The sequence below is a fragment of the Orycteropus afer genome, unplaced genomic scaffold, assembly GCF_000298275.1.
Source record: "Orycteropus afer afer isolate SDZICR_OR568_19922 unplaced genomic scaffold, OryAfe1.0 scaffold00142, whole genome shotgun sequence".
NCBI lineage: Eukaryota > Metazoa > Chordata > Mammalia > Tubulidentata > Orycteropodidae > Orycteropus > Orycteropus afer.
The window spans coordinates 4,108,503-4,124,390 of NW_006921729.1; the positions used below are offsets into that span (position 1 = coordinate 4,108,503).

Sequence of the window (15,888 nt, forward strand, 5' to 3'; positions counted from 1 at the left end):
TTTATGTGAATGATCAGAATTCCCAGGTGTATAGTAGAGCTGACAAGGGGCAAGGTTGTGGTCACTGCTTGGTCACAGCCAGCTACCCAGAGGGACCGAGCAGTTGAACATGCAAGCTTGGGACCATAGTCTCAGGGGACATCAAGCTCAATTGTCATAACATACTATACAAAACATTTTTCCACCTCCTACTTTGGCGAGTAGCTACTGGGATCTTAAAAGCTAGCAAGCTGCCATCTAAATGCAACAATGGATCTCTCCTTGTCCAGAGCAAAGAAGAATGAAGAAAACCAAAATTCATGGAAACAATTAATCCTAGCGACTGGTACACCATCTTATCTCTAGCCTATATGTCTATGAGACCAGAAGAACTAGATGGTGAAGAACTATGAGACCAGAAGAACTATATGACTATGAGACCAGAAGAACTACCAGTGTCATCCACTTCGAAAGGGATCTATGTAGGAGATCCTTGATAGAGAGGGAGAACAATGTGGAACAAAACTCAAAATCATTTGGAGGAAAAAAAGGGGGAGACTAGGTTTGCTGGTCTGATAGAGCCTGTTGGAACCACTGAGACTATGGCCCCTAGCTGCCTTTCGGGTCTGGAATTGAACCCACACCTGTGGTTTCCAGCCAAACAAAAGACAGGCATATGAGTTGAACTTTTACTTCAAGTAGATACACTCCTTGGAGAGAACAATCATGGAAGAAAGAAGGACTGCTTATGCATAGGGAGACAGCTCAAGGGGCAGGAGCCCATGGAGGGATGGACACTGGGAAGAGGTAACTATGGGGAGGAGGTGGGAGGGAAACTCTTGCATTATGGTAATGTGTGGTCAATGTCATGAGACAAAGTGTATGTGAACTGCTGTATGGAAAGTGAATTTGCTGTAAATCTTCACCCAAATCACTATAAAAAAAAATTTACCCAAATCACAAAAATAAAGAAAAAAAGAAATAACAAATATACATAGAAACAAACATAAAATAAGTAGCTCTAAAAAATTAACAAGGGAAATTAATCCAAGGAAAAAATGAAAGTAATATAGTGATCTGAAAGTATCTTTTAAAATTAATGAGTTGTAGGATTTATTGATTTATAGAATTCCTCTTCTTGAATGGTAGTGTAGGGAATTTTGTTGATCCCCTCACCAAAGACATAAGCATAAGTGGTAAAAATGATGAAAAACCAAAAGCAATCATTTAAAGTCTCTGGAAATTGTCATAAGGAGATACAAAAAATGAAGAAACATTCATTCAAGAAAATCTACTAAAGTTCAATAAAAACAGCAAGAGTCTGTGTGACACTTGAGCCATGATCTGTTCTTTCCTTCCCCAACCCCAAGCCCAGTTTGATAGAACTTCCATTCCAGGCATGCTTGGCCAAGAAGATGGTTGCAGTGCAGTGAATTGTTCGGTATGGCCCTTCTTGCCATGGTCCTTGTGACTCCCACCAGATGCCTGGGCGTGACTATGCAAATGTGAGGTGCTTGAGGCCCACCAAGTTGATTGAGTAGCTTGTTGATATTGTAAATAAGGTGCTTATCAATTTGTGGGGGTAGGACCATGCAAATAACATGCATAGAATCCTAATGTGGGCATTGGTTAGTTTTGCCATCTTTCTAGCCTTACAATGAGACATCCCAGATGGCATCTCACTACCATCAAGAAAGAAGAGGCAGGAGCAGAGTGTATCCTTTGGACTGACTCTACCCTGAACCTCCTCAATTCAGGAGACAGGGAGCCATGACACCAGAGATGGTGAGAAGCAGTGGCAGAAAAACAGTGGCAGCAGAGGCAGCAGACCCAGGAAACTGGTATGAGACAGAGCACTGGGATTCCTGGCCCACAGAACAGAAAGCTGAGTGTCTTGGGGCTGAGGCTTAGCTGCAGAGCGGAGTGCCTTTAAGCATTTATCAGCAGAGCTAAAAGAGCTTTATAACACTTGCCTGGGCAGTGCAGAGGCAAGGCCAAGGGGCTGAGGGCCACAGGGAGACCTGCCTTTGGGCACAGCTGAGGGGATACTGTCCGGATCAAAGAACTGGATCCCGAGCATTCTTGATCCTGAATTGTAGCCTGTTAAAAACCAAAACCAAACCCAAACCACTGCTATCAAGTCGATTCTGACTCATAGCAATCCTCACTGGGGTCTGCTTATGATTAGGAAGAAAACTCAAATTCTTAAAGAAAATTCTTAAAAAGTCCAGACTTACTGGGCCAGCTGAGACTGGGGGACTCCCAGAGACTACTGCCCTGAGATACTCTTTAAAACCTTGAGACAAAAATATTACATGAGGTCATCTTTTAACTAAATAACAGACTGACTCATAAAATAAACATTATCACCCATGAATACTGTGCTTCTTTAAAAAAAGTCATCTGTATGAGATCAAACAGTCAGCATTTCATCTAAAGCAAAGATGAGAGGGCAATGTGGCAGGGAAACTAGATTACTGGAAACAGAGCACCAAAACAGAAATAATAAGAAAGGTGCCACACCATAAAAAAATGTAACCAACGTCACTGAACTAATTGTGTAGTAATTGTTAAATGGAAACCTAATTTGCTGTGTAACTTTCACCAAAAACACAATAAAATATTATTTTAAAAATATATTAGCAAGTTGAATACAAATATATGTAAAAGGATAATATACCATAACAAAGTAGAAATAATCCAAAGAATGAAAAAGGGATTTAACATAAAAGTAAATAAAAATCCATACATTCAACCCAATAGAGGCAGGAAGTTTATTTCAGAAAATATAATATACAGTCATAATAATAATAATAAAAAAAAAAAAAAAACTCAGCAAACTAGGAATAAAGGGAACTTCTTCAACTAAGATCTTAATGGTGAAAGATTTCGTGATTTTTACCTAAGATCAGAAGCAAGTCAAGATATCCATTCTCACCACTTTTACTCAATGTTATAGACCCTAACCAGTATAATAACGCAACAGAAAAAGAATACAGATTGAAAAGAAGTAAAACCATGTTTAGTCATAGATGAAATGACTGTATACACAGAAAATCCTAAGAAATATATATATTTGGAAGCTCTGATGGCATAGTGCCTAAGGCATTTGACTGCTAATCAGAAGGCTGGCGGATCAAACCCACCAGCCACTCCTCAGAAAGAAGATTGGGCAATCTGCTTCCACAGTGATACTGCCTCGGAAACCCAAGGAGGGGTTGCTATGAGTCGGATCGACTCGAGGGCAGTGAATTAATTGCATTTCTATATTCTAATAATAGTCTGGAGTTGATATTTAAAAGTAACACAACAACATAAAATACTATTTAGGGAAAGATTGAACCAAATATGTCAAGACTTGTACACTGAAAACTACAAAGAATTGCCTAAGAGAAATGAAAGAAGATCTAAATAAATATTCATCCCATGAATCAGAAGACTCTATATTTTAAGATGTCCATTACTTATAAAATGATCCGTATATACAATGAAATCCCAACCAAAATCCTAGCCATCTTTTTTCAAATGGTATTAAGTATGTATATAATAAAACATTTGTCATTTCAACATTTCTTACATGTACAATTTAGTGACATTGATTACATTCATCATGTTGTGCAACTGTTACTGCTATTCATTTCCAAATTTTTCCATCATCCCTACCAGAAGCTCTTAAACCAAACTCATTGCCATAGAGTCAATTCTGATTCATAGTGATTCCCATTGGGTTTCTGAGGCAGTAAATCTTTACGGAAGTAGATTGCCCCATCTTCCTTCCCAGAGAGGATGGTGGATTTGAACTGCCAACCTTCTGGTTAGCAGTCAAATGCCTTAGGTACTGTGCCACAAGTGCTCCTTTTTCTATCTCTAGTAACCACTAATAAACTTCAGTCTCATATATTTGTCTACTCTAGATATTTTATATAAGTGAGATCATACAGAATTTTTTTGTGAAAATTTGACAAACTGATTTAAAAATGTATAAGTAAATGCAAAGGACCTACAATTGCAAAACATTTTGATTTAAAGATACAGAGAAGTGCAGATTCATGAAACATAATTTAAAAATCTAGAACTAGATCTAGACATATGTGGCCAATTGATTTTTGACAAATACCAAGTTAATTCACTGGGAAAAGAAAAGTCTCTTCATTATATGGTCCTGGAATCACTTGATATATATCAAACCAAAAACCAAACTCACTGCTATCAAGTTGATTCCGACTCATAGAGACCATTGGGTTTCCAAGGTGGTAAATCTTTACAGAACTAGATTGCCTGGTATTCCTTCCATGGAGTGGCTAGGGGATTTGAACTGCCAAGTCACATCATATACAAAAATTAAACTGAAATGACTTATGGATTTGAACCTGAGAGTTAAAGCTATAAAATTCAAAAATAAAACATAGAGAAAATCTTTATGCCTTTGGGGTATACAAAGATTTCTTAAGATGGAAACTAAAGGATGAATTGTAGGAGGAATTTTGATCAATTATATTTCATTTTTTAAAAAAATTCTGTTCATTGAAAGACACCACGAAGAAAATAAAAAAGGCAAGCTATAGAGTGGTAGAAAACATGTATGATACACATATCAGACAAAGGTCTTGTATTCAGAATAGGTAATGAACTCTTCCAACTGAATAAGAAGACAAATCCCTCAATAAAAATAGACAGTAGACACTTCACCAATGAAAATAGATGAATGGTCAAGAGGCGCATGTACAAGATGTGCACATCATTATTTATCAGTGAAATTAAAATGGAAACCACAATGATGCCACTACACACCCACTCAAATGGTTAAAATTAAAAAGCTGAAAACACTAAGCTTTGCCAAGGATGTGGAGCAACTGGAACTTTCATACATTGCTGGAGGGAATGCAATATGTTATAAATACTTTGGAAAACAGTTGGACAACTTCATATAAAGTTAAATACAAAGTTACCATACAAGCCAACACTCAAATTCCTAAGTATTTACCCAAGAGAAATAGAAATATATGTTCACACAAAAAATTTATTTATATATGAATGTTCATATATGCAACAACATGTATGAATCTCAAAATAATTAGGCTGTGCAAAAGAAGCTTAGTACAAAAGAACACACAACATAAAATTTCACTTGAAAGAAGCTCTGGAAAAGGCAAATCTAATCTATAGTAACAGAAAGTAGAGCCATGGTTGCCTGGTGCTGTGTCTGGGGGAGGTTATTGGATAGGAAGGTGTGCAAGGGTAGTTTTGGGAGGTGATGGAAATATACTCTATCTAGATGGTGGTGGTGATTATATGGGTGTATTCATTTTTCAAATTGAATTGTACTCTTAAAATTGATGCTTTTTGTTGTATGTAAATTATACCACAATAAAATTGACTTTAAAAATAACTGCAAATACTATATATATATATGTATACACACACACACACACAACAATAAAAAAGAATGAACTTTGTTCCCTACTTTGCATCATACACAAAAATTAATATGACATAACATGGATAAACCTGGAATATATTACGCTGAGTGAAATTAGTCAATCACAAATGGCCAAATATTGTATGAGACCACTACCGTAAAAAGCCAAGATAAGTTTTCACCCAAAAAGAAATACTTTTTTGATGGTTACCAGGGGTGGGAGGAGAAGGGAGGATAAAACCACTAACTAGGGGTAGACACATATCAACTTGGATGAAGGGAAGGCAATATACAAAAAAGAGGAGGCCAGCAGAAAATGATCAAGTGTTTTGAAAAATAGTAATATGAGGTAAGTCATACCCCTAACTGTAAGAGCTAAAGCTATAAAACTTCCAGAAGGAATGATAAAGTGATATCTTTGCCATCTGGGTATAGGCAGAGTTCTTAGAGGGCACAGAAAGTAATAACCATAAAATGAAATGTTGATAAGTTATATTTCATGAAAATTCAAATGAAAAACTTCTGTTCCTCAAAAGACATCTTTAAAAAAGTGAATAGTCAAGCCACAGACTGGAAGAAAATATTTTCAATATACATATTGAACAAAGGACTTGTAATAATTAAAAGACAATTCAACTTAAACAATAGGCAACAAAACAAAACAAAAAAAACCATGAATAGACACTTCACAAAGACAGCTATGTGAATGTCCAATAAGCAAATGAAAAAAGGTGAACATCATTAGTGATTAGGGACATGTACATTAAAACTACAATGAGATACCACTAAACACTCCCTAGAAAGGCTACAATTTACTTCTCTTCCCCCCCCAAAATGACACCACCAATCACTGGTAAAGATGTGGAGCAATCAGAACTCCCATACATTGCTAGTGTAAAATGTAATAAAGTGTAAAATGGTTTAACAACTTTGGAAAACTATTCATTTTTTTAAAAAAATGTTAAACACATACCTACTCTAGAACCCAGACATTCAACTCCTAGATATTTACCCAAGAGAGATGAAAACATATGTCCCCTAGAAAGTCTTGTACAAAGAATGTTCATAGCAAGTTTACTCATAATAACCAAATACCCAATACAATCTATTCACAGGGGAATCAATAAACAAATTGTGCTATAGTCATTTAATGGAATATTACTCAGCAATAAAAAGAACAAACCATTATGGATTAATCTCACAGATACTAAGTGAGCAACAGAGGCTAGCTATAAAATAGTACACAATATATTATTCCGTTCATATGAAATCTTTCAAAAGGCAAAATCTATGGCAAAAATTTTAAAAAGTGCTTGCCCTTGGAGCAGGCTGGGAAGGGATGATGGAAATCTTTTGTATTTTTAATAGGGATGTGGCTTACATGTCAAAACTCATCAAATCGTACCCTTAAAATGGGTACCTGTCAGTGCACATAAATTTTACATTATAGTAGGATTCCAAGTAATGAATGTGGATGAAATGATAGAATTTAGAAAATCACCTTTGACAACCACTGTGGTATAACTTTAGGCAAAAATCATCAATAGATGTTAAAATTAGTGGGTGAAAGTGTGATGAGAAACAGTATCTCCCTACAATATACTCATTAATTATAAAAGCAAAAATAGTAACTTTACAGTGAAGAAACCTGGCAGACAGCGCCGTAACCAGAGATCAAAGTCAATTAACACAACCACCGTGGAACAACTGAATGTCAGTGCCTCCTCATATGATGCACTGGGAAGGATACACATCACCTTTGTGGTGTCTCTGCCAAAAATGCATAACCTGAATCTATCCATGAGGAAATATTAGAGAAGTTTATAGAGGAACACAAAGGGAGCAATAGATGATATTAACAAGTAGTGAATCAGAGTGAAAAGTTTATGGGAGTTTCCTATGCTTGTCTCTACTTAAAATTATAACAAAACAAAAACATGTTTTAAAAAGGACAACTATCTTTGGCAAGTAAATAATTACTTATCACTGCACTGCTCTGCTCAAGCATACACCAATAGCTCTTGCCTACATGAAGGACCAAGTCCTGGGTCCCCAGTCATATATTTAGGGGGTCCATCACCCTGACAGCCTTCATTTCCCACTGCCCCCCACTCAAAACCCCCAACAAGTCCTTGTAGAGACTGAGTTTATTCTTGCTACTATCTCTTTTTTTACATGCTATTCCCTTCACTTCTGAGTAGCACAGTTTGCATTCAGTTACTATCCAAAAGGTTGATGGTTTGAATCCACTATCAGCACAGCAGAAGAAAGGTCTGGTGATCTACTTACAAAGACTCAGCCATTGAAAACCCTGTGGAGCACAGCTCTGCTCTGACATACTTGCAGTCATCATGAGTTGGAGTCAATTGGAAAGCACCTGGGTTCCCTTCACTTGCCACACTTCCTTTCCTTACCTTTTAGCCAATCCAAAAGCTATATATGTCTTTTAGGGCTCAACCAAAAGCATTTACTACCCCTGTTGCCTCAACCCACTTTGATCTTGCCCCACTCTGAGCTCCTCTGACACCTCTTGTCTGTGCCACATGTGCAGGACCATGCTTGGAAAATGTGCACATGAGTATCGAGGGGAAACTGTCACTTTTATATATCCACCCCCTTAGCCCTATAGTGCTCAGAACAGGGCAGGCAATCAGCATCCTATGGTAACTCCAGCTTTGTATGACCTCTAAGTCTCTATGGGTATATTCCTACCTGTTTTCCAGACACAGGTTGTGTGACAGTCTGTGCAATATCTTCATCAGGGAATTCAATGTCATATTCTTCCTCTGCAAGTGGAGCCAACCTAGTCCGCTTGTACCCATCGCCCACGGCTTTTGGTGCAGAGGTCAGTGCACCAAATTCCTTCAGGGTCTCTGGGCCCCTTTTCATCTCCGTGACCAGAAGAATGATGTCTTTGCTCTGGGAAGAAGGGCCTCCTGTAATCTCTTTTTGTTTTGATAAGCTTTGCCTCCTGCACAACTTGCAACATAAATGCCTAAGATTATGTATCACAAAACAAAAAGCCCAGCGGAACCGATTCAGGGCCAACTGGACTTTGGTTTTCTTGGCCCCTCCTTCCAAGTTTCCATCTCTCTCCTCATTGCTGAAGGAATTGAGCAGCAAGGCAATGAAGAGGTTGAGCACCTGGAACAGGGTGGGAACAAGGAGAATGGAAAATTTAGGAAAAGAAAGGATATAATAGATGTCCAGAACAACTTTTCCCCAAGAGTCAAAACAGAACCAAATGACAGTTCTATGTCCTCTGTCTCCCATGGAAGTTCATCTATAAAATAAGTAAAAACAGAGAAGATTGAGGAAGAAATAGAGACAGCAAGATAATATAAAAGGAAAATGGTACAAATAGCCAAATCCAGCTTATCTACATATAAGCAATGTATATGTGTAGACTCTGGCCAGGGGAAGATGGAAGAGGGTGGCATATGGCAGAATCAAAAGTGTATGCTTCCTGAGGAACAGTGAAGATCATGAGCTTCAATTTTTGCTCAAATTTTTCCACAGGGATATAAATCTGATATCTAAGACCACTGTGTATTCCTCTCCTGTTTGCACAACTTGAGAGATGATATGCTTTGTATAGGCTCTTTATATCCTGATGCCCTAACCTCTGTAAGGTATTGAGGATAAGCAGAGGGGTTTGGACCAAATCTACAACTCCTCTATTGAATCACATATCACTTTAAATTCAGATTATCCCAACAGCTTCTCACTTGTGTCTTTTGCTTACACATCCACACTCTTCAATTTATCATCCTTCTTAAAATATGTTTGTTTCAGTGGCATAGCTGGAGGTGGTGGTGATGGTGGTGGTGGTGGTGGTGGTGGTGGGGTGGTGTACACTGCATCAGTGACACTCTCAGGAGAGACACTAAAATGACTGTTTACAAAATTTTTGTGCAGTGTTTCAGCAGGAATTTATTATTTTTATAAAAATATTCTTGTAGTTAGTAATAACAAAAGCATTTTTCATAAGTCAAGCTTACATGTATCAATATAGCTACAAGGCTGAAACTCTATGCTAATTTATTTTCTGAACCTTCAAATATGCTCTGGTCAGAGCTGTCATTAATATCCAATTACAGTAAAGCTTTGAATCACTAGGTTTCCTAAGCACATGCTACAAGCAGGCATTGTTGTTTTTGTTGCTATGGTGTTTTTATTGTTGTTGATATGACAAATTTTCTGTTGTTTTAGCTACTATATTATAGTAATTAGTATTTATGGATCTATATCAAAAACTTTTTTGAGAATGAAGAAGTAATTAAAGGAAAAGGAGAAAATAAAAAAGGTTCTATTCAATTACTAATAATGTTGTAACTAATAATGAGTTCTAGTGGCACTGTAGTTAAAGCATTTGACAGCTAACCAAAAGGTTGGCAGTTGGAAGCCACTAGCCACTCCACTGATGAAAGATGAAACAGTAGGCTTTTATAAAGATTTACAGCCTTGGAAACCCTATAGGGCACTTGCACTCTGTCTTATAGGGTCACTATGAGTCTGAATCGACTCCATGGAAGTGGGTTAATAATGCAATTCAGTGCAGAAAGATTTTATGAAATAATTTATTGTTAGAATTATATAATCTAAGAAGTATTACATTTAAGCTATTTAAACTATATCACATATTCTATGATTAAAATTTATAATGTTGTTGTTGTTGTTATGTGCCATCGAGTCGGACTCGACTCATAGCGACCCCTCCTTGGGTTGCCAAGGCAGTATCACTACAGAAGTAGATTGCCCCATCTTCCTTCCGAGGCGTTGCTCGTGGGTTTGAACCACCAGTCTAGTGCCTTAGGCACTATGCTACCAGAGCTCCCAAAATTTATAATAAACACTACTAAGTATTATTCTATAATTCAAAGTGATCATAAATAGAAAAATAGACAACTCTGAAGTAATAGGAGGAGACTTTAACACACCACTTTCAAGAAGAGACACAACAACTACAAAAAAAAACTTAACAAAGATACAGAAGAACTCAACAATACAATCAATTAGCTTGACCTCATAGACATATACAGAGCACTCCACCCAACAAAAGAACAATACACATTCTTCTCCAGTGCACATGGATCATTCTCCAGAATAGAACATAGGTTAGGAAACAAAACAAACCTCAATAAATTAAATAACATTGAAATAGTAAAAAGCATCTTCTAGGATCACAACGCTATAAAATTAGAAATCAATAATAAGAAGACCAAGGAAAAAAAATCAAATATGTGGAAACTGAATAATACACTGCTCAAAAACTACTGAGTAATAGAAGAAATAAAAGGCGAAAATGAAAAATTCCTAGAAACAAACAAGAATGAAGATATAATTTACCAAAACCTTTGGGACACAGTGAAAGCAGTACTCAGAGGTCAATTGACAACAACAATACACACATCAAAAAAGAGGAAAGAATCAAAATCAACGCTTTAATTCAACAACTTGAACAATTAGAAAAAGAGAAACAAAAGAAACCTACAATATCCAGAAGTAAGAAAATAATAAAATCAGAGCAGAAATAAATGAAACAGAAAACAAAACAAACAAAAAAAAAATAGAGAAAATCAACAAAACAAAAAGCTGGTTCTTTGAAAAGAGTAACAAAATCAACAAACCACTGACAAATTTAACTAAGGAAAAGAAAGAGGATGCAAATAACATGAATAATAAATGAAAAGAGTCACATCACAACAGAACCAACTGAAATAAAAAAGATAATATGAGAATATTATGAAGAGCTGTACTCCAACAGATTTGAGAAACTAAAACAGATAGACAAGTTTTCAGAAACACAAGACCTACCTAAACTATCCCAGTTGGAGATAGAATACTTGAACAGAACCATAAGAAAAGAAGAAATTGAGCAGGTCATAAAAAACTCCCCACACAAAAAAGTCCTGGCCCAGATGGCTTCACTGGAGAATTCTACCAAACGTTCAGGGAAGAGTTGACATCTATACTATTCAAACTATTCCAGAACATAGAAAATGATGGAATACTCTCAAATTCATTTTATGAAGCAAGCATAACACTGATACCAAAATGAGGGAAAGACACCACTAAAAAGGAAAACTACAGACCTATATCTTTCATGAACATAGACCTAAAAATCTTCAACAAAATCTCAGCCAATAAAATCCAACAACATATCAAAAACATAACACATCATGACCAATTGGGATTCATACCAGGTATGCAAGGATGCTTTGATATCAGAAAAACAATCAATGTAATCCACCACATAAACAAAGCAAAAGAAAAGAATTATATTATCATATTAATCAACACAGAAAAGGCATTTGATAAAATCCAACACCCATTCCTGTTCAAAACTCTCAGAAAAATAGGGATAGAAGAGAAAATCCTCAACATAATAAAGGGCGTATGTGCAAAACCAACAGCCAACATTATTGTTAATGGAGAAAGACTCCTCTTGCAAATGGGAACCAGAAAAGGATGCCCTCTACCACCACTCCTATTCAACATTGTACTGGAAGTCCTAGGTCAGGGAAATAAGGCAAGAAAGAGAAATAAAAGGCATCCAAATCGGCAAATAAGAAGTAAAACTATCTCTATTCACAGATGACATGATAGTATACATAGAAAACCCAAGAGACTCAGTAAAAAATTTACTAGACTAGAAAGGTACAGCAAAGTGGCAGGATACAAGGTCAACGTACAAAAATCAATTGGATTTCTCTACATCAACAAAGAAGCCTCTGAAAAGGAAATAAGGAAAACAATGCCATCACAATACCTACCAAAATGACAAAATACTTAGGAATAAATCTTACCAGAGACACAAAAGACCTATACAAAGAAAACTACAAAACACTACTACAAGAAACTACAAGATATCTACATAAATGGAAGAACATGCCTTGTTCCTGGATAGAAAGACCAAACATTGTGAAAATGTCCATACTACCCAAAGCAATCTACACATTTAATGCAATCCTGATTCAGATTCCATCAACATTCAAAAAAAATTATCGTGATTTGGATGAAAGTTTACAGAGCAAATTCATTTTTCATAGAGCAGCTCACATACATTTTTTTCTCATGACACTGACTGCAACTTCCCACAATACAACAGCTCCCCTCCCACTTCCTTTCCATATAAAATTAGTGATTGGTTTTTCTGTGTCCTTAAAAAAATGTTGATGGTCATGGGAGAATAGAAGGGCTGTGTATGCACAGGGAGACAGCTGGGGAGCAGAAGTGCATGGGAGAAAAGGACACAGGGAAGAGGTAACTATGGGGAGGTCTCACACTTGCAGACCTCAAAACCTACTATACAGCCACAGTAGTCAAAACAGTGTGGTATTGGTACAATGAAAAAAAGATAGACCAATGGAACAGAACTAAAAACTCAGAAATAGACCCATCCATCTATGGACAATGATCTTTGACAAAGGCCCAAAACCCATTAAATGGGGAAGAGATAGCCTCTTTAACAAACAGTGCTGGCAAAATTGGATATCCACTAGTAGAAAAATGAAACAAGACCCATACCTCACCCCATACACAAAAACGAACTCAAGTTGGATCAAAGATTTAAATGTAAAATACAAAACTATAAAGCTCATCAAAGATAAAACGGGTAAATCTAGGGGCCCTAAATTATGGCATAAATAGACTATTAAGCATAACCCAAAATGCACAGGCAGAGGAAGAGAAACTAGATGACTGGGACCTTTTAAAAATTAAATTTTTATGTGCATCTAGAGACTTCTGCAAAAGGGTTAAAAAGAGAACCTACAGATTGGGAAAAAAATATTTGCCTATGACGTATCCGACAAGGGACTTTTCTCCAAAATTTATAGAAAACCTCAACACCTCAATGCCAAAAAGACAATCCAATTCAAAAATGGGCAAAGGACATAAACAGACACCTCACAAAAGAAGATACACAGGTGGCCAACAAACCCAACAGGAAATGCTCGCAATCATTAGCCATTGTTGTTGTTGTTGTTATGTGCCGTCGAGTCAAACCTGACTCATAGCGACCCCTCCTTGGGTTTCCGAGGCAGTATCACTACGGAAGTAGGATTGCCCAACCTTCCTTCCGAGGAGTGCCATTAGCCATTAGAGAGATGCAAATCAAAACAACATTGAGATATCACCTCATCCCAGCAATAATACAAAGTTCAACAAGACAGAAAATAACAAATGCTGGTGAGGCTGTGGAGAGACTGGAACTCTGACACACTGATAGTACAACCATTGTGGAAAATGGTATGGCGTTTCCTTAAAAAACTGAAAATAGAAATATCATTTAATTCAGCAATTTCATTACTAGGAATATATTCTAAAGAGGTGAGAGACAGAACACAAACAGATATATGAACACCTGTGCTCATCACAGCACAATTCACTATAGCAAAGAGATGGAAACAACCTGAATGCCCATCAACGGATGATTAAATAACCAAACTATGGTACATTCACACAATGGAATATTACGCAATATTAAAGAATAATGAAGAAAACATGAACCATCTCACAACATGGATGAATTTAGAGGACATTATGCTGAGTGAAATAAGTCAATCACAGAAGCACAACTATTGTATGAGACCATTATTGTAGAAAGTCAAAGAAAGGCTTATTTAGGGAATGAAATTCACTTTGTTGGTTACTGGGAATGGGAGTGAAGGGGAGGGAAAATTTTGGACTATTTGGGAGTCACATGTTGACTTGGCTGAGGGCAGGAATGGTCTGGAAAGAATATGTGACCAGCATGGTGACACTGAGGAAAGGAAAGACACTGGAATGTACACAAAAGATATAGACAACAGAGGCAAATACTACTACATGCACAACACTGCAGTATTGCTAACACCAAACACCACATTACAGATTAATGCATAGACAGGTGAGAAGATCAGGTGAGGGTAGGAGAACAGGAATACACTCTAGACCAAGGATAGATTTGGCTGAAGATAATCTTATGTATGCACTTGTGCTACAAAATTAGCCGCATGCGTTACAGAAGCAACAGAAGACAGGGTGGAGTAACTTCTGAGAGACAACCAAACACTTTGTGAGAGAATCACTGGGCCTGTGGGCTCAGGACCATGGTTTCAGGGGACATGCTCATTTGGCACACATAGTACACAAAAATTTTGTTCTACAACCTACTTTGATGTGTAGCAACTGGGGTTTTAAAAGCTTTCAAGTGGCCAAAGATCCAAGTATTGGTCTCCGCTTGCCTGGAGCAAAGAAGAGTGAAGAAAATCAAAGTCATCTGGAAACAATTAGTCCAAAGATGGACCACGAGGACCTTGGCCTCCACGACCCAGAGACTAGAAGAACTAGATGGTGCCTGGCTACCAATGCCAACTGCTTGGAAAGGGATCAAATTTGGAGATGCTAGATAAAGTGGGAGGAAAAATGTGGAACAAAATTTAAAAACACGTAAATGATCAGAATTACTGGTCAGGAACAGACTGGTGGAACCCCCAAGACTATGGCTCCAGGTTACCTTTTGGGCCTAGAAATGGACTCACTTACATGGATTGGCTCTTAGCCCAACAGTAAAAAGACCTACATGAATAACACCTACCCCAGGTCGATGCACCCACCTACTCTAGGGAGATGCACTCCTTGGATGAGACACCAGAGGGGTAGCACTCACATAGAGGGAAAGCTGGACAGACAGGAATGCATAGATAAGAAGCGCACAGGGAGTGGGTGGTCACTAGGGAGGAGAGGGGAGGAGTTTTTTTATGGTTGGGGATGATAATCAAGGGCATGAAATCAGACGTGCATGAATTGTTGAATGTAAAAGAAGCTTGCTTTGTAAATTTGCACCCAAAGAACACACACACACAAAATTAATTAATTTTTAAAAAATGATCATAAACGTTACTAATGATTCTATATGGTCTAGTACTGTGGGTTAGGACTTCAATATAACTTTTGTTCTTGTTAGGTGTCAAGTCAGTTCCAACTCACAGCGACCCTATGTACACAGAATGAAAAACTGCCTCTCCTGCACCATCCTCACAGTCCTAAGCATGTTTGAGCCCACTGTTATGCCATTTTGTCAGTCTATCTAGTTGAGGTCTTCCTTTTTTTCATTGACCCTCTACCAAGCAGAATGTCCTTCTCCAGGGTCCATCCTGTTAACATGTCCACAGTACAAGAGATGAAGTCTCACCATCCTCATTTGTAAGACACATTCTCGCTGTACATCCTCCAAGATAGATGTGTTCATTCTTCTGGAAGTCCATGGTATATTCAATATTCCTTGCCAACATCACAATTCAAATGCATAAATTCTTTGCTCTTCCTTATTCATCGTCCAGCTTTCACATGCATATAAGGCAATTGAAAATACCACGACTTGGGCCAGACATGCCTTAGTCTTCAAAAAGTTACATCTTTGCTCCTTAACACTTTAAAGAGGTCTTTTGCAGCAGATTTGCCCACTGCAATAAGACATCTGATTTCTTTTTTTTTTTTTTTTT

The 15,888-nt window shown here is 37.4% G+C and overlaps 1 protein-coding gene across 1 annotated transcript in view; it reads right to left on the reverse strand.

The window, feature by feature from the left end:
• Positions 1 to 15,888, reverse strand: part of SCN11A (sodium voltage-gated channel alpha subunit 11) — a 141,026-nt gene that overhangs the window by 53,323 nt on the left and 71,815 nt on the right. Inside the window, exon 15 of the mRNA XM_007945722.2 lies at positions 8,111 to 8,542. Within this exon, the coding sequence (XP_007943913.2) occupies positions 8,111 to 8,542 (432 nt within the window). The remainder of the gene's footprint in view (positions 1 to 8,110; positions 8,543 to 15,888) is intronic.